General features: G+C 40.7%; 1 protein-coding gene across 1 annotated transcript in view; it reads left to right on the top strand.

Moving 5' to 3' along the window:
* dars1 (aspartyl-tRNA synthetase 1) overlaps window positions 1–18,016 on the top strand; it is a 31,650-nt gene that overhangs the window by 13,001 nt on the left and 633 nt on the right. The window contains exons 6-17 of the mRNA XM_086267806.1: window positions 492–594; window positions 5,103–5,205; window positions 5,892–5,972; window positions 7,621–7,680; window positions 10,363–10,474; window positions 12,272–12,406; window positions 13,966–14,113; window positions 16,289–16,435; window positions 16,752–16,794; window positions 17,174–17,254; window positions 17,679–17,790; window positions 17,923–17,994. Coding sequence (XP_086123932.1) covers window positions 492–594; window positions 5,103–5,205; window positions 5,892–5,972; window positions 7,621–7,680; window positions 10,363–10,474; window positions 12,272–12,406; window positions 13,966–14,113; window positions 16,289–16,435; window positions 16,752–16,794; window positions 17,174–17,254; window positions 17,679–17,790; window positions 17,923–17,994 — 1,197 coding nt within the window. The remainder of the gene's footprint in view (window positions 1–491; window positions 595–5,102; window positions 5,206–5,891; window positions 5,973–7,620; window positions 7,681–10,362; window positions 10,475–12,271; window positions 12,407–13,965; window positions 14,114–16,288; window positions 16,436–16,751; window positions 16,795–17,173; window positions 17,255–17,678; window positions 17,791–17,922; window positions 17,995–18,016) is intronic.

Below are 18,016 nucleotides of genomic sequence, written 5' to 3'. Positions count from 1 at the left end.
CTTCCTCTCCACTTGTGTCTTCATTCTCTGCTTGCTGTAGGATGTCTGTGTGAGCAGAATAACATCCTGAATTGTGTGAGATGAGGTACATCTGTTGGTGGGATTTTGGCATCACTATTATTTCCACCACCCGCCCTGTTCTCACAGGCAACAAACATCAAAGTAACTGGGTGGTCTGATTATCTCCTGCCCTCAGTCTTTGTGGCTAACGTGTTTACACTCTTCCTAGGTCCCTGTATATGCTTGATAGGAAGGTAGCAATCAGCCTTTCTCCACACAGTGCTCTTCAAAGACAAGGCTCTGTTTGCAAATGTTTGACACTTCATCTGATCCCTACAGCTGTGAGACACTCATCTCAAGTCACACACACAGCCCTTTTGACTGAACAAACCTACTTAGCTTCAGACAGAGTGCCCAAGGTATTATTCTGACAAGGCTGTTATGCTTGTATTGTAAAAAGCGAGCTCTATCTATTGTTGTTTTGCTTTCAGGGAAGCAATGCTTCTTGGTCTTGCGTCAGCAGCAGTTTAACGTGCAGGCACTGGTCGCAGTGGGGGATCGTGCCAGCAAGCAGATGGTCAAGTTTGCCGCAAAGTAAGTACCGAGACTGTTCTTCCTGTCAGAGAGGGCAGAAACAATGGTGGGAAAAAAAACCTTGGCCATAACGGTCCACTGATCCATTTTCACACGTCTGACCGAGGTGGAGGGCGGGGAAATCAATCATTTTTTCACTTGGCAGTAAAAGCTGGCTTTCAACAGGGCGGAATACAGCAGTGGCCTAATGGGGCAGTTCCTGTCAAGATGGCAGATACAGCTCCTTGGATCAGAGGAGGGAGAAATAATTAAGAGCCAAGAATCATTAGTCATGTTAGCAGCCAAACTATAGCCCATTACTGGTAGTCGATGAATGGACATAACCATCCACGGATGTGCACTTTATTAAAGAAACAAAAGGGGTGTTGCTGATAATGATGTTAGATTAGGCTCGCGTTAGAGGTTTGCAGCAGGGCTTATTTGTTTAAAAAGAAACCCTATTGGGGTTTTAAATTGACACAAAAAATGATGCATGATGATTTATGATGCACCTGATGTAATTTACTGAAATATGCAGTTTATTCATTAAAAAACCCAAACAGTTATTTTGAAGTACGCCCAGTATTTAGTGAATTTAAGAGGGAAGAACTTAATTATCACATAATACATCTTCTTAGACATTGCTAAATTAAGCAAAAGGTAACACCCCGACTGTAATCTGCAAGACTGAAATGACAGTTAAGACATGGGATAACACTGATCTTAAGCAATGCAGGGATTGCAGTAATGAATGTGTGTGTGTGTGTGTGTGTGTGTGTGTGTTTTTTTTTTTCTTTTAAAGTGTAGCTACTATTTAGTTGCACAAGTGTGATGTTCTGATAGGCTTAAAACATTTTTAAACATTTGAGGCTTATAAGTTGGCATGAGACGATTTGATTGAAAACTGCCAAACATCTTTGGAGTGTCGTCAACCTCCGTAACGGGACGTTCGAGACGTTGACCTCATTGGCAGCAGGCGCTGCTCACGCTGCATTTCCCCAGAGTTTTTCCTACCTTGATCCTTGATCCACCCTGAATACATTCAAAACAGTCTGTTGTATTAGACTACACAAAACTACACAACTAACCGCTGAACAAATATTAATTTCATGTAATGCTTGTGATAACATTGGCTTTCTTTTGCTACGGTTTGTTGAAAACACGAGACTTGATGAAAGATGTAAGTAATGAACGTTGGTTTTAATGTACACAGCTGTCTGAGCCGTATGTAAACAAGTCGGCGCTGCTAAATGTTTGATGACGGGCAGCATGTGCCTAAATTACCATTTGACACGCACGCATTATGTTCATGTTTTCAGAAATGAGGCCCTGAGATCTTGGTGTAAGTTTGTTGCGGTATCATGAGGTTCATGGGAAATTTAACCCAGACACAGGCAAATTTTTCTAATGAGGTCAAGGTCACTGCTGCTCAGACCAGAGTTTTGACCATAACTTTGTAACAAGTATCACCAGCTGCTGACACAGCCATAGTTCCTCTTTATAGTCACTGAGCTGGCCTTTTTCTTGCCGCTGTTGTAATATGGCATCGGGGCTTTCAAAATAGCTCCAAAGACAGGCAGAGAGGGGTCTGCAGCTCCAAACTGTAATTTCCTTTAAGCCTCAACATTTGAACCCCTAACAGATGAAATGAATAACACCAACCATGTATTTAAAATTCGATTGCTGTGGTAATCCCCGGTGTACAACATCCACACCGACACTCCCTGACAGCAGCAGCCTCCTTCATTAGGACGGTGTGCGCTGTCTGTGCACTGAAACTGCCCCAGAACAGCCCGAGCGACACTACGAAAAAGCCAAGGGTTTAGCCTGACCAGGAAAAAAGCTCAACAGGATGCTCTGAAAAATGCTTGAGCTACAGAGTCGCCACAGAACCGAACATCCAGGTCCCAAAAACCACACGAGCTTCTGTGGAGTGTTCATGTTCCTCAGTGGGACTGGGCTGTGTGGGCAGCTTATAGAGGCCCTGCACGATACTTGGCAATTTTTGGGTTTTTTTTTTTTTTATGTTTTGAAAATGAGGGTACGTCAAAAGATGGTGCCTTTTACTATATATAAATTTATATATAAATAGTGTTCTCCTTGCACTTTAACATATTTTTGTAACCAGTGATTTCTTTTATGTGCAGCACTTCCTCAGTCTTGTTCTGCAATGTTGTGGTCGGACAGTTGGATTGTTTTGCAATCTTATGCCACCTGACAGCCTAACACCACAGCAAGTGAAAGTGATGACATGGTTGTCAAGACAACACCGTCTTGCATCAGAACTAAACAACAGCAAAGTCATACCACTTTGCAGTTGCTTACCAAGCAGGTTTCCAAAACAACATTGTTGCTGTGCTTCTGTTTGTAGTTGTATCTCTAAGAACAGGTGGCACTATCACTCCTGTAGCTTTGTGGCGCACATTTAGTGTCAGACAATGTGGTCTGATGATTGACAAGCTGATTGAGACCCTGGATTACAAGTAAATCCCCTCATAACTGCTCTAAGGACGGAGATTGCATTGCTGAGAATCCCCTTACTTGTATTGCATGTCCAAGTGATCATCCGTCCATTCTCACAGTTTAATTAAGTGATCTTCTGCCTGTGCTCAACCTTTACTCTCAAGTACCTCTCAAGTGCTGAATGTAGAGCAGCGAAGAAATTGTGGCTGAGCTCTGAAAAGGAACAACATGTCAGTTGTTTGCTATGGAGTTGGTCGGTTTAATTCAGAGCGCTTTTTAAAACTGTTGGTTGTTTTTTTTTGTGAACAGCACTACTTTGTGATGCTGTACTGTACCTGGATGTACACAGATTTGGATTTTAAAACTGACAGGAGGCAGAGTAAGGAACAGTTATGTTAAAAACTAGTTATTTTTCATAATTGTTGTGTGGCCGAGGAGGAGTACGTGTCATCACCTGATGGGGGTTATTTATTTATTACTTTATTTAACAAGGAAAAACCCATTGAGATTTAAAATCTCATTTACCTGTAAATGAGATTCACTGTCCTCTGAGGTCATCGACAGGAGGCAAGAATCCTTCTTTTTAATGCTGATATGAGGCCATTTAGAGTGATATGCTGATTTTACTGTTGGTTCTTGGGGTTCAAAGTGGTATTATAAGATGATACATGTTATAACTTCGAAGCTGAAGAAATCTGAAAGCGACTACAGCCAGGAATTTATGTTGTAACACTTGTTCAGTCAGCTAAAGTTAGAGGCAGTTTGGAGTCAGGCTTGCCGAACCAGTCAGCTTGTCCTTCCTGGATCACTGATTCGAGCGCTCGCTCCCTTTTCTCTTTCCTTCTTGTGTTGAATGAATCTGTTTCTGTTGGTGTGCGCTCAGTGTGTTGTCATTAGACTTTTGTCCTGCAGCGGAGGTTATTAATGTGGGGATTTATTTATCTAGCTGATCTCCGACTGGAGGGGATTGGGTCTGGTGGCAGCTGTCGTGGGGCTGAAGGGACGGCGGTACCCCAGCGTTCGGTCCCTCATTACTGCTTTGTAATGAGGACGAGTGGTGGATTACAGCGGGTTTCCCATCTGGCCGTTTGCTGTGAGACAGTGGGCGTTGTACCTCAGATGTTACTTTGGGTTTCAGTGAGGAGCCTGTGCAGGGGGATGCTGCACTGTTGTTTAAAACTGATTATAAGGAAATTAGAAAGGGTTCCCCTGGTATGCTGTGGCTCACAAGAGGGAAATTCTTACCCCAGCTCTCAAAGTCAAAGAGTTTTTGTAGTAGAGCTGGGTACTTTCCAGGAGCTGTAGTATGAGGCAAGTTTTATCAAAGCTTACAAATCCCCCCTCGAGCCCCAGTGCTCGTGTTTGTTTATTTTTCCTTTGTGACTGAAATTACTGTTTCAATAAGAAAGTTAAGATTGTGCACATTGCTATAATTTATCGTTCCAGCTGAGTTAAAAACTGTTGTTGAATTGCTTAGCTGTTTGATATGGCCCGAGTCTCACCCAGGTCTTTAAATAAACACCTTTTGACAAATAATGTGGTGATAGAAATTTCACCACATGGGGCCTAAAATAAATTTTAGTGGGTAAAATGGTTTTGCAGGTGTTTATGTGAGATAAACAATCACCAACAGACACCCATTTGTTTAAAAAATACATGAAAATGATAGCATATTCTGCCTTGTTGCAACCTGTTAATTTGAATCTAATGTAGTCTCACGTTCACGATTATTATGAACAGGGCAATGTGGTTTCGTACGCCACAAGCTCTTGCGGTATGTCAATTAGCCCATATGCAAATATCAGTGCTGTTTTTATTTTAAAACACATGAGGGGGGAAAAAACCCTTAAAAAAACCTACCGCCCAGTCAAAAATCACCCACCCATATACCCCGCACTATCCTCGGTGCATAAAAGCATGACAAATGTAAAAACTTGTCTACAAGCATTGTACATACTTTAACGGATATGTGGTTTTCACAGTTGCTCGTCTTTCCAAACAGATAAATCTGTTTTGTAACTAGCGTGCATCACTTACACTTTCCTCCCCCTGAATGTTTCCACCAGCATCACCAAGGAGAGCATCGTCGATGTGGAGGCGACAGTGAGGAAAGTGGAGCAGAAGATCGAGAGCTGTTCCCAGCAGGACGTCGAGCTCCACGTTGAAAGGGTTGGCACTTTCACTGCAGTCCTTAATGGGCACTTCTTAGCAGACAGACATGTAAACATAGAGAAGATAATACAGTTGCTTTTAAAGCCGCAGATGTCTCCTACACATATAAATAAAAATACCAGAGGGTGTATATTTTGCCTCCCAGCATATGCAGTGCGTACGCACCCAGACAATGAAGCATCCATAATTCATGTTATTCAAGCAGGTACCAAAGAGGTTTTCACTGTAGCGCATTGACCATTTAACTCTTCCTTTTAAACTCTTGATTTAACGCAGTATCTGAGCTTTAAGTAACATCCATTTTATTTATATGCCAAGAAAATGAAACAAAAGTCACCTCAAGGCTCCTTTTTACTCTTACGTACTGTACTGCAAAAGAATTTGATGTAGTGAATGCATCAAATTTTGGTGAATGGGATGAGATTTTCTCTGCTATGATGCCCAATGTAAATGAAAAACATAAAAACACAAAGCAGCACGTAGGTGATTTTCTCACACATTGATGAGGTTTTAACAGATGCAGCTTTTAGCCTCTTTCATTTTCACCTTCTTCACCTGTTTCTGGAGTCCCGGGACTTTCCATTGTCTCAGCATCGAATAAAAACATCGGTGGTTTGTCACACTTTTAATTTTTTGTGATTTTTTTTTTTTTTTTTTTTTTTTTTTATCGTTTCCCTTCTCAGATTTTTGTCATCAGCCAGGCTGAGCCTCGTCTCCCATTGCAGCTGGAGGACGCTGTCAGGCCTGATGGAGAGGGTGAAGAGGTGAGGATGAATGGGGGGATGGATGAGGGGAGTCAAAGTGCAGTTAGAGTATTAGCTGAGTAATTATTATTCATTTGGACATCATTGGCAGCATTTTAGGTATCTTAAAAACTTCTAAAAGCAGACTCTCAGTGTAAAAAGAACAAGGCCTGATAGTTACTGTGTGTGTGCGAGTCCATTCACTGTCATGGAGTGCACAGATGGGTTTAGTCTGACTACACAATGAATATAAGTCCGTTTTTATCTGAATACTTTATATAAAAAGCAAAATGGAAACGCATTCTGTGCATGCTGAGCTCTAACGGCGCTCTTTCAGTGAGACTGTTTTCAGTGAGGAGAATGGAGATTTGTGTTTTTGGCAGAGTCAAGGATTGGCTGATTAAACCTAATCACCTTGTTTTAATCACCCTCCTCATGCAAATGGTGATTTCATCGCACAGTGTTTATAAGAGCCGGCTGCCAGTGTTGAGGGAGTTCTCTGAATTGCAATTAAGGAATTGTGCAGTGATGCAGAATCATTCAAGAAAATCATGAAGCATTTAAAAAGCCATTCTTTTTCCTAGCTGCAGTATAGGTGGTTAGAAATACATGTCAACCTTTGAGGCTGCTGGTTTTAGCAGCACCAAAAAACGATGGCTAAGCGGAATTCCAGCTCAAAGCAGTTGGCTCTGTTTCCTGATTCAAACCAAAAGATGATTATTCTAGTATAGAGGATCAGCTACAGCTCCCAGATTTGCAAAGTGGAAACATTGAATTTTCCAATAATAACATTCCTGATGTAGCCGTTGAATCGGCTTAACACATAAAACGGCAGGATGTCATTTTTTTCGTAGCTTTAGATCCATCGTATCTGCTGTGGAATTATACATCGCACTGTACATGCGTGCACATTAATATGAGTCTCATCAATACCAAAGACAGCTGAGGGCCCATCATTGTTTATCCAGTAAGCTAATATCTGCAGCTGTAGCAGCGTCTCAGGTGTTTTCTGTTGGGATTCAACATGTCAGTCACAGACTTGTAGCAACACCTGCTTTCCCCAGAGACACTAGCCTCAACAGCCCTGTCTGTCTAACTGTCTGCCCATCTAACAGTTTGTCCCTCTGCGTGTGGCTGTTTGGAGCAGGATGTGGCTACACAGGCTATTAGCTCAAACCCCTGTGGGTCTTCTCAGGAAGCCTGACATCCACGACCCTGGAAGGAGCGGCTCTTCCTGTGATGAAACATTTACTTTTCAGTTGTTACCTTTTTCCTTTTCTTTATATTCTTTTTGTCCTGTTGTCCCACATTGCAGGTGTCTTTTATTGCACTTGACTCTGTTATACTCACTGAGCTAAGTAGGTAGATGTGGTAAAGCTGCAGGAGAATGGTAGTTTTGCATTGTTCCCAGGAAGGTTTTTGCAGGCTGATTGCATTGTTTTAGGTTTGCAAGCTGCCAATAGCTTTAAAGCTAAAAATGATTTGTATTTCTTTCTTTTTTTTGTTATAGTTTTTCCCTGTGAGTTGTGAAAAGCCCCTAAAATGCTTCCATAACACTGACGGCAAACACTCCTGTGTGAATAGGAGGAGATGAATAGTAATGATTTTTAATATTTCATAGGCTGAGGAGGTTTTGGTAGGATGACTGTGTTTTTGTGTTTGTATTCAGGAAGGCAGAGCCACAGTTAACCAGGACACCCGGCTGGACAACAGAGTGATTGATCTCAGGGTAAGTTTCTATCATCTGTGACCATGTGAGTCTGTGAAAATTTGCATTTGGTTTGATACATGTAATATTTTAGTTGATTAATGATGAATTTTTAGCTGTTTTAAACTAAGGTGTTCATAAAGATTATAAATTTGATGCTTTATGGGTGCTTCCTTTGTGAGGATGTCCTACCCGAAGTCTTGGGGTTGCCTCAATGTCTCCCTGGAAGAGTTGGCTGAAATACATGGATTTGAAAAACAAAAAAATTATTGCCATTATAACAACAATAATTTTACAGCTTACATCCTGTCTCCGAGCACAGAAAACTTCTACCACAAATGTAGGCTGTTGGAGAGTGAATGTAAAATATTTGTGAAGGAATGCAAACAACAAACCAGCGCACCTCTAAAAGTAAAGAGAAAAGGCTGTGATTTAGTGGGCTGGTGATATGAATCTTATACAGTGCTGAGAGATGTGCTAAACTTATGCGAGCAGCAGAAGACACTAAGCCGCAAAGTGTCTCATTGTTTTGATATGTTCCTCCCACATGGAAGATACGACTGGCAGGAAGGCAGCAACACCACAGCACAGAGCCACTTTGTTCACAAGCTTCACAACAACACCTGCTTCTGCAGCACTGTGCACTTTGAGCTCATGGACTTGGGTCTGTCATCAGTTTTGCTCTTAAGAGCCCACTGAAGCTATAAAGTGCTTCCCACACTGCCAAACTCTTCAGAAGGGAACCATAAAATGCCTTTGATAATTATGTAGTTCACATGAAACTCCATTTCTAACTTGAACATTTTTAAAGTTTAAAAGTTTAGTTTTAAAAGACGGCTGGACTTGCAGACAGTTTCTGGACTGTCATCCGGACGTGCTGGAGTCCAAACAAATCCTCTAACACTAGTGCTCCCATTACCTCAGCCTTCAAGATGTAAGAAATGTGATTGATTATGAGACCTACGTCATGCTATTTTGTGATTAATCATAATATTTGGTCCATAAAAACTGCATCCAGCTTCCTTAGATCAAATAAAAAAGGTGATAAACCTGTGTTACCTATGTCGCTGGCTTTACAAACGCAGACAAGCGCGACACCCAACAACAAATTTTATCATAAACCAGAAGGAAAGAAGAAAACTCTGAGAACTCATTTTCTACAAAGACCGATTCCCCGTCCTGTCATTTTTCAAGAAAGATTCAGATCCACATCAAACACACCATTCTCCCTTTGCTTCATGCTCCGGCTCTTCGTGAAGTTTCACATGTAAGCATCGGAGATGGAAAGTAAAGCCAGTTGCGTTTTATCAGAACAGGTCTAAAAGTTTTGAAGAGAAGAGAGCTGTGATTTCGATACAAGCGCAAAAGCAAAATGTCCTAATGCAGATTTGTGTATTTCAGGTTGCTTTAGGAAGGGTTAGGGTGTATGCTGACTACCACACATACTGTACACATACAGGCTGTATGAACAATGATGCCAGCACTAGACTGTGGTCAACCTCCAAGTACACATATCGACGGCCTCTTGAGTACGATGATGAGCCCGTAATTGGATGCTGGCAAATGTTTAAATTTTTTGAGCTTTGAAACCTCTGTGTGGTATGTGTTCACCGCAGCTGGGTTTCAAGGAGGTATGAACTATTGAGAGGTATACCAGAGTAAGGTATATTTCATGAGGCCCCTCACCATCAGAAGAACTGCCAGTTTCAGGATAGTAACTGCCACCCACCAACCCACTCACTATTACGCCTACTCGCTGCAGACTTGCTGTAAACAGGAAGCGCTTTCGAATTTTTAAATTAGGTCTTACACAGTCTGGTTTTTAGGTCGGTTTCCCCACGTTTAACGCTGGGCACAGCCCCATGTGTGATGTGTGACACAAATGAGTCATAGGTGGTGTGATAGTAGAATGAATGATTTGCTTCAGTGCCTTTTAAAGAGGTTTGTAAAAGTGTTTTAAGCAGGGACGTTTTATATTTTTCTGCACTTCTACTTTCTGTCAAGCATCCAGATTGTAAATGATGGAAAAGTTTTAGCCAGACAACCCTGAAGCATTGTCTGCAGATTAATGAGCTTTCCAGGATTTAGACACGATCATATTTCGAGTCAGCCGGCTGTTAGTCAGACGAAGACTATTCAGGACCGGACAGGCACTAGAAATGGGATGTGAAGCACTTTAATTAACGCAGAACTGTGCATTTATGTATTGAAAAGACCCAGGTCTGACTTCATGATGATGTACGGTAACTAGACTTGAAAACCAGACAAGATCAGTTGTAGAAATCTTGTGGTCATTTGAAATGAGTCAGTCGATTTCTGGGAGTGTTCACTGGCATTTTGACATGCTCTGTCACCCAACTGTTGACTCTTGGGGGCTTTTGTGCATGAGGTTTTTACAGTAACCTCTTCACAGCAGTTTTATGCCTCACCTTGGTTTCGGTATTTATATTGATAATCTAAATACTGAAACACAATTTAAAAAAAAAACAATAAATAAAGGTATTTCTAAGTTTCTGCGGCTCTTCCAGGATTTGAACACGTTGCCGTTGCCAACAAATAATTGTCACACCCTTCACATAGACAGGAGGTCCTTGAAGAAACTGGCAGTCTTGTTTTCACACATTTGTCATGGTTGTGTAATAACGTAGATGAATCACTGCAACCGTCTTGATGGTGTTTATTTTTGTGTATCCTCCTGAAAAGACGACCACCAGCCAGGCCGTGTTCCGCCTGCAGTCAGGTGTGTGCCAGCTCTTCAGGGACACCCTCACCAAAAAGGGCTTTGTGGAGATCCAGACGCCGAAAATTATATCGGGTAAAAACAAAAAAAAACACCCTCTGCCACATTGACACGTGGGAAAACTGAGACTAGCATGCATTGAATCATTTTTGATTAGATGTTTCAGTAGAGGCACACTTGTTTTCACGTCACTGCCCACAGGTGTTTCGTGAGTCATTGTGTAACAGTTGTAAGTTGACTTCCTCATCAGGCTGATCTAGGCTCCACTTCAAATCAAGAGCAAAATAAAAAGTTCAGCTAAAGCTTTTGAAACACACACATGCGCAGTCATGCACATCTATGCTAAAGGAGACAACAGACAGTAAGGTATTAGAGAGAATTTCATCGTTTCAGACCTATGAGGGTTTTAATCCAGACCGCTGGGAATTTCGATGCATCGACCAGCTCTCACGTCAGCCTCTCTGCTTTCACATTTCCACACAGCGCCCTTCTAATTTGACAGGAGAGGCTTTCCTTAAGATCAATCCCAAAGGATCTCATCTCACTTTATTGAAGAAAAGGAGGACTGAAAGGGAGAAACTTAGAACTCAGACAAAAATCTTCTCACCAATATTCAGGAGAAAGAGTTATTGGAGCTTTCACCATTTAATGGCATATCTCTTATGCTGGCTTTATTTTTTCCAGCATTAACTCAATTTGGAGGCTCCAGATGCTTTTTGAACCATTCAAACCTTTACTTGGTTAATATGTAATGTACTGTTTGAAGCTTTAATAATCTAAAATAATCCGTTTGGAGTCTTTATGATAAAAAAAGATAAATTCTTAAAAGAAGCAGAAGCACAGTAGTCTTATGTCAATAGTTCGCAGCCCCCACATTCCTCCCATATTTTGAATTAACTGTGGTGAAACCTCCACACTCTCACTTCCTCTTTTCTTAAAGAGCCAATGATGGTGGCTGTGACTCGAACGCTAAATTCAAAAGTGGCGCTCTTTTATTTTGGCGGCACCTGTGAAAAAATACACACAAAACCACATCTTCCTGCATGGCACCACCCATGGTGCAAGCGTGAACAGTTTGTCCTATATGTACAGCCCCACCCACCTTTTGAGAGTGTGAAAATATCAGTTGATGCCCTCTGATGTTTTTGTCACATAAAAGGTGACACGTGTTATTAGAGTCTGGGACATGATGTCCTGAGAACTGACTTTGTTTTGAAAAATTTGCCCAGTGGTTACATATTCATGTAAAAAAGAAATGGGTTGTTCTGGTGAATAAGTCAAAAAGTTGGGCCATCATTCCTTTATTGACCTCAGCTCTGTATCTGAGGAAGGAAAGTATCGTTTTTGAAGTAGTATATAATGACTGTCTTTTCTGAGCCTTTCCTGGTTGTCCTACTAAAGTTCCTGATGGAGATCAAAGGAATCACTTGAGTTTTTAAGTACAAGTCTTTGTGTGGAATGAGCAGACAATCTGTCAGCATCTCCCCGAACGCACCGTTCTTTGCTAGCGATGGTCATAAAACGCACTCGTCGTGTAATAGCGTCACTAATCTACAAATCCTGTAGATGTTTCAAATTAAAAGCCTGAGTGTTTCAGTGGACAACAGTTATGTCATAAGACTTTTACTTTGAAACTTTTTCCACCACAGTTTTTTTTACTCTGGACTCTCTCCAACCATTATCAGAGGCCTGGCCTTTAAAAAAAATGATGGTATTTATTTGTGTGTATGCTAGCCAATTATAGTCCCTACTGAAACATCTAATAAATTCACAGTATATATCATTAGGTGGGATGGGTGAGGTTTTGACTGTAATAGCTGTTTTTCCTCATGTTTTTCTCTTTGTCATTAAATTTTCTTTGTCCTTTTTTAGCTGCCAGTGAAGGTGGCGCAAATGTTTTCACAGTGTCGTACTTTAAAACCAGCGCCTTCCTGGCTCAGTCGCCTCAGCTCTACAAGCAGATGTGCATCTGTGCTGACTTTGACAAGGTCTTCTGTGTAGGTCCAGGTAAGCCCCTCCCCCCAGTATGTCACCTTAAACACTGGCAAACAGGAAAAAGAGACGCGAGAGGATAATGAAAAATTTAGACCCTATTAAGTGAAAACGGTTTTAAAATGTCACTAAATGCATTTAGACTGTTAAAGTTTAACAGACCTCCCTGTGATGCTTTTATTGTGTCAAAGCTGCTGTAGAGCTGTGTGATAGTGACACAGTGGGACTTGTAAAAGACTTTATAGAGCCGAGTTTAGGGGAAATCTAAGCAAACACTGCCACCATCTGATTATCTAAGCAAACTCTGCCTTCATCTGTGTGCATAAAGTATTTATTCTATACATAGTCGTGAATTTTTTTGGTTTTTTTAGATTGCTACTCGTATCTGATTTTCATTCGATACAGGATTCTCGCCCAAGATCAAATAAAACATCTGGGACAAGGATCCACATTCGGTATTCCACTGACTGGACTGAAGTTTTTGTTTTGTTTCACCACAGAGAAATCAAAGGGCTTAAGGTCATTACTGCTTCTGAGGCAACAATGTCCTCACCACGGTTGCCTTACTTACAGACTCACTGATTCAGCATGTAAGGAGAAGTGGGATCAACACTCCTCTAAATCCCAGTGGCAAAGTACAACATGTACTTAGTTGTAGGTTCTACAACTATATCGCCACTGTCTGAAATCAACTAAAAAAGGTTCACCAGGGAAGAAGCGGAAGTAAATGTGAAGCATATCTTCTTGCGGAGAAGCATACATCTCCATATTTATGCTTGGAATCATTTTAGTTTTCCAGTTTGTTGAAATATATGCAGGGTCAGACGCATAATACTTTCCAGGTTCTAGACAAACACTGTGTGAATACAAAAGCAGGAATGAACATTTACACTTTGTTTCAGACACAATTGAATAAAACTTTGTATGCATGGTTGTATTTTCTGAATCTCAGTCATTGTGAAACTGTGTGCATGTACACATGCGTGGTTTCCAGGTAATCCAGCCACAGTATGTAGATACAGAAACACATTTAATCAGATGTGTCCGTGCCTTTTTAAGAACACTTTTGACAGTCTGTAAACCTGTAAAAACAGCAATCGAGCAGCCGTCCTCGAGTATGACCGTTAACTCCCACTAAATGAAAGTAGAAGCCATGATGTTATTAATTCACCATACAAGTACTTGTAAAGTACTCTGCTTTAGAATAACACAGTAGTCAGGAATTATTTATTGGCAGCCGCGTTCATACAGAGTTTCTAAAGTACCTCTCAATCAGCCATAGTGCAAGCACCTACATTTCACAGTGCGTTTTGATTATCGTCAACTTTCAATGCCGCTCATCTACACATCGTCATTGTTTCACAAACCTTTACGTGGCGGTGATTCAGAAGCCAGGTTGTAAGCTTGATGATCCTTTATATGGGCTTCTGTTTTGTGAGCCGTCCAAATTTAGGAATTTCGAGTACAATGGAAATGACACTTTATTCCCGGAGATGAGCAGAAACCTTTCGTTGCTTCCACGCCACCGCAGTTTGCTTTGTTTTGGCACTCGTATTAAATCAGCGTCATTTCAGTTTTCAGGGCGGAAGACTCCAACACGCACCGTCACCTGACCGAGTTTGTGGGTCTGGATATTGAGATGGCCTTCAACTACCATTACCACGAAGTGATCGACTCTATCACTGACACCATGGTGCAGATCTTCAAGGGCTTGAGAGACAAGTAAGATACACATTTATTGAGTTAAGGTAAAAGATGAACCTAAAACTGTTGGTGTGTTGCAGACCAACTTCTGCAACACACTGAGCTGAATTATTTAGTTTTACAGCCAGCAAAATGTCAAAGTGTGTACGTCTAAGTAAAACTATGTAACTGCTAAATCTAGATTAATTAAATGTCATCACATATGGCTGTCTGCTTAGATGAATGTCAGCAATTTCCACTCCAACTGTTTAGTGAACTGCCAGCAAGATGACGATAGGATGTGGTTTTATTGCCTCCGTGTGGTGGAACTCGGTACAGTAGGCATTAAGAGCTTCAACATCAAAGGTTAAAATAAAAGAGGAATACTGGGCGAAACTCTTTCTGTGTGGAAACTGTAACGTTTCTGACGACATACGTCTGTGAATGTCAGTGGTTTTTGGACGTATTTATTACAGTGAAAACTCAGAAGGGGGTTTGCAGTGCTTCATGCTTTATTCTGTGATTACAAGTCTTTTATTATAAAGTAAATCCCCAGAGGAACCATGTTAAATCAGTGGAACACTGAGTAAGGTATCAACTAGCTTAATTTGAATTCCCTTTTTAATGTCTGTGACGTTAGTTAGTTTCAGGTTGTGACCACTGTTCCTCTTTCTCAGGCCCATTTGACTTTTTGCCCTTTGTTCTCATGACTTTCCAGACTGTTTCTCTTGACGTGTGAAAGTGTTTTGCATGCGTTTTGTACTTCTGTTTTAACACATGAAGTACAGATGACTTTATCCTTTCCATGCTCTGTTTGGCATCTCCTTTTAATTTCACAGTAAATACAAGTGAAATTTGTTAGGTGTCTTTAAAAAATATAATTTAGTTGTTAAAAATCTCTTTTTGGTGTCATAATGTTTCTAATTGTGATATAAAAGAATCAGAAATTAGTGAAAGGCATTAGGACAGCTTGGCCAAGAAAATAGAGTCAAATGTGGGTTGTGACCATTATGTGAACAATTAGTCTGGTATTTGTCTCTATCTGGACAGAATTGTGAGTCCTTCGATGGTAGATTGTAGTTTTTGTTTGTGTACCGGTACGTGCAGTACTGTGCAGAAGTCTTGCATCACCCCTCATTTCTTTTTTTGTTTTTAGAAAAAGGGGCATCTCTTGTGACATCCACCATGTGTACTGACAATAATTTGAGCCACGAATTTCAAATTTATGTATTCATCAGTCCATCGGACCTGTAGCCGATGAGTTTCAGTTCATTCCTTGTGTAGTTTGGCCTTTTATCACAAATTCCCCTCCTTTAAAATGGCTTCTTGAGATCTTTTCTGATGAGGCTCCAGAAAAATGCACTTCTCAGGCCCTGTTTCACTTCTTAGCTGAATTGTTTATTAAGGGTATGACTTTCAGATGCTTTTCATGTAGAATTTTAGGCCTGCTACTTCTTCATTTGTCCTCCACTTGTCTATTTTACTGCATTTTTTTTAGGTGCGTACTCCACACCGTGCCAAGTTATGCCAAGTTTTTTGGCTAATAGCCTTTTGGGAATCACCTTTTTAGTGCAAAATTATCCTTTTTATGCCCATCAAACTGTGTTATCATTGTCATTTTTTGTAGATTAAACTAAAGACAGTGGAAAAAATGGGGGGTTGCATCAGGCTAACAAAGTGCACAAAGATACAATTTAGATTGGTTCTTTGCTAAGTTGTCTGTTATGTTTAGACACAACACTGGTTTGCCCTTTGAGTTGGGAGGCTTTTTGTGCATTAATTATTTATGGGTCAGTGTTTTATTCACGGGTCAGTCATTTTAAGTCCAGATACATCCACTGGACATAAAATGAGAGAACAAACCATCAATGTCCACAGAAAAACTTTGAAAGTGGTTCAGAAAACCGGAGAACTATTACCCAATACCACTTTAAAGCTTTTTAAGACAGCATGTCTCCTTGGAAGCAAAATATGAAGAAATCAGGGGCGACATGACCCTTTTTCACAGTAACACGTGTAACAAGTATTTTTACATAGATATAAATCACCATTACATACTCCAATCATGATTGGGAAAACTATTGGTGTATGTGAAGTTTTATGTTTGGGTTAAAAAAATTAGTGGTTTGGGGAAATTTCCCAGGAAAATGAATTAAAGTCAGCGTCATGTCCTCTCAACACTCTGGAAACTCAATGCATGTGCCTCTGCGTCAGCTTCCAGACAGAGATCCAGACGGTGAATAAGCAGTTCCCAAGTGAGCCTTTCAAATTCCTGGAGCCGACTCTTAGACTGGAGTACACCGAGGCTGTGGCCATGCTGCGTGAGGCCGGGGTCGAAATGGGTGACGAGGATGACCTCAGGTTAGAATACATCACACAGCCTTTCCCCCACAGCCAACTCATCTTGTCAGATGATTTCTTTTGATAAAAGCAGAAGTAAATTGTAACATGTGCTCAAAGTGAGGATGTGAAAGATCACATCAGTAACTCAGCATTTAAGTAATCCTTGTGATCAAAGCTGTAATCTGCAGTACAGTTGGAGCAGTGACGTTAAAAAAACAGTCTGAGAAATAATAACTGTAGATGATTCACTGATTACAATCAGTTTAAGTAATATTTTAACAATGTGAGATGTGTCTGTCTTTATTAAACTCAATGTATTTTTGCTGTTTTGTAGTACACCCAATGAGAAGCTGCTTGGCCGCCTCGTCAAGGAAAAGGTTTGTTTTCAAATGTGATTTACTCATTGAATGTCAAAATTATGAATGTGACATGATCCAACAATGGATCACGTAGCCTTTATGTATGAAGGTCAGATAAAAACACGAGTGATTTTTAAAAGTAGTAAAAAGCCATTTTGGATATTAGAACTCCAGAATTTGTATATATGAGCCGTTAGTCTTCTTCAGACGACCTCCTTCAGTAAAAGCTGCTTTATGCTGTAAGATAAAGACTCTACAGTATCCTGGAGAAGTATTTTAATATTCAAGCTCACAGTTGCATCACATAAATAAAGAAAAGGATACGTGTATGTCTCTATTAATCCTTTTGTATGCAGTTATTGACTCTCACTCCTCTTTTTTCTCCCCCTCTCCACAGTATGATACTGACTTCTATGTGCTTGATAAGTACCCGCTGGCTGTTAGACCGTTTTACACAATGCCTGATCCAAGCAACCCTGTAAGTCTTTCACTCACACATCAAACATACCAAACACACCAGCCTCTCAAATTTGCACTGTGGCTCCTGTGGGCAACGTAATGCTTTTTTTTTTTTTTTTTTTTAATTGTCCCGACAAGTCAAGAAAAAACATCAGCATCCATGAGCGATGCCACAAAATTGCCAGTTTACTACATTCTTTATGCTACCTGTGTGAATTTCAATTGCCAGACTGATATTTCTGTTAATATTTGGCTTTAAAAAATGAATACGGTTTCATTTCATTCTCTTCCTGTCATAATCATTGTTGTTACCCAAGTTTTGTGCCAGCGTTACCTTGTCTGGTTGACTTTAATTTTCTTTTCTTTTCTTTTTTTTAACCCCCTCCTGTCATCATCACATGTGAGAAAAACCTGATTTCTGAGTTTGTTTTATTTTTGTCTAGAAATACTCCAATTCTTATGACATGTTCATGAGAGGAGAAGAGATTCTCTCCGGAGCTCAGAGAGTCCACGATGCTCAGCTGCTGACAGAAAGAGCCATCCACCATCAGATCGGTAAGAAAAAGAGATGTTTCCATTTCTTTTTGAGGAGCATTGAGTGAAATTCAAATGATTTGTCTCCCTCTGTTGGCAATCAGCGGAACAACACTAGAAAATTTTTGTGCCTCTCCTTTGTTTGTTGTACAGATCTGGAGAAGATCAAGGCATACATCGACTCCTTCCGGTATGGAGCTCCCCCACATGGCGGCGGAGGCATTGGTAAGAAATATGTTTTGTCGGG

The sequence above is a fragment of the Aulonocara sp. 'chitande type north' Nkhata Bay genome, linkage group LG16 (assembly GCF_057382095.1).
Source record: "Aulonocara sp. 'chitande type north' Nkhata Bay isolate Kocher_YH1m ecotype deep benthic linkage group LG16, A_spYH_male_GT1.1, whole genome shotgun sequence".
In the NCBI taxonomy this organism is placed as follows: domain Eukaryota; kingdom Metazoa; phylum Chordata; class Actinopteri; order Cichliformes; family Cichlidae; genus Aulonocara; species Aulonocara sp. 'chitande type north' Nkhata Bay.
Note: the sequence above shows the minus strand (reverse complement) of the source record. Positions and strands in the feature narration are given on the sequence as shown.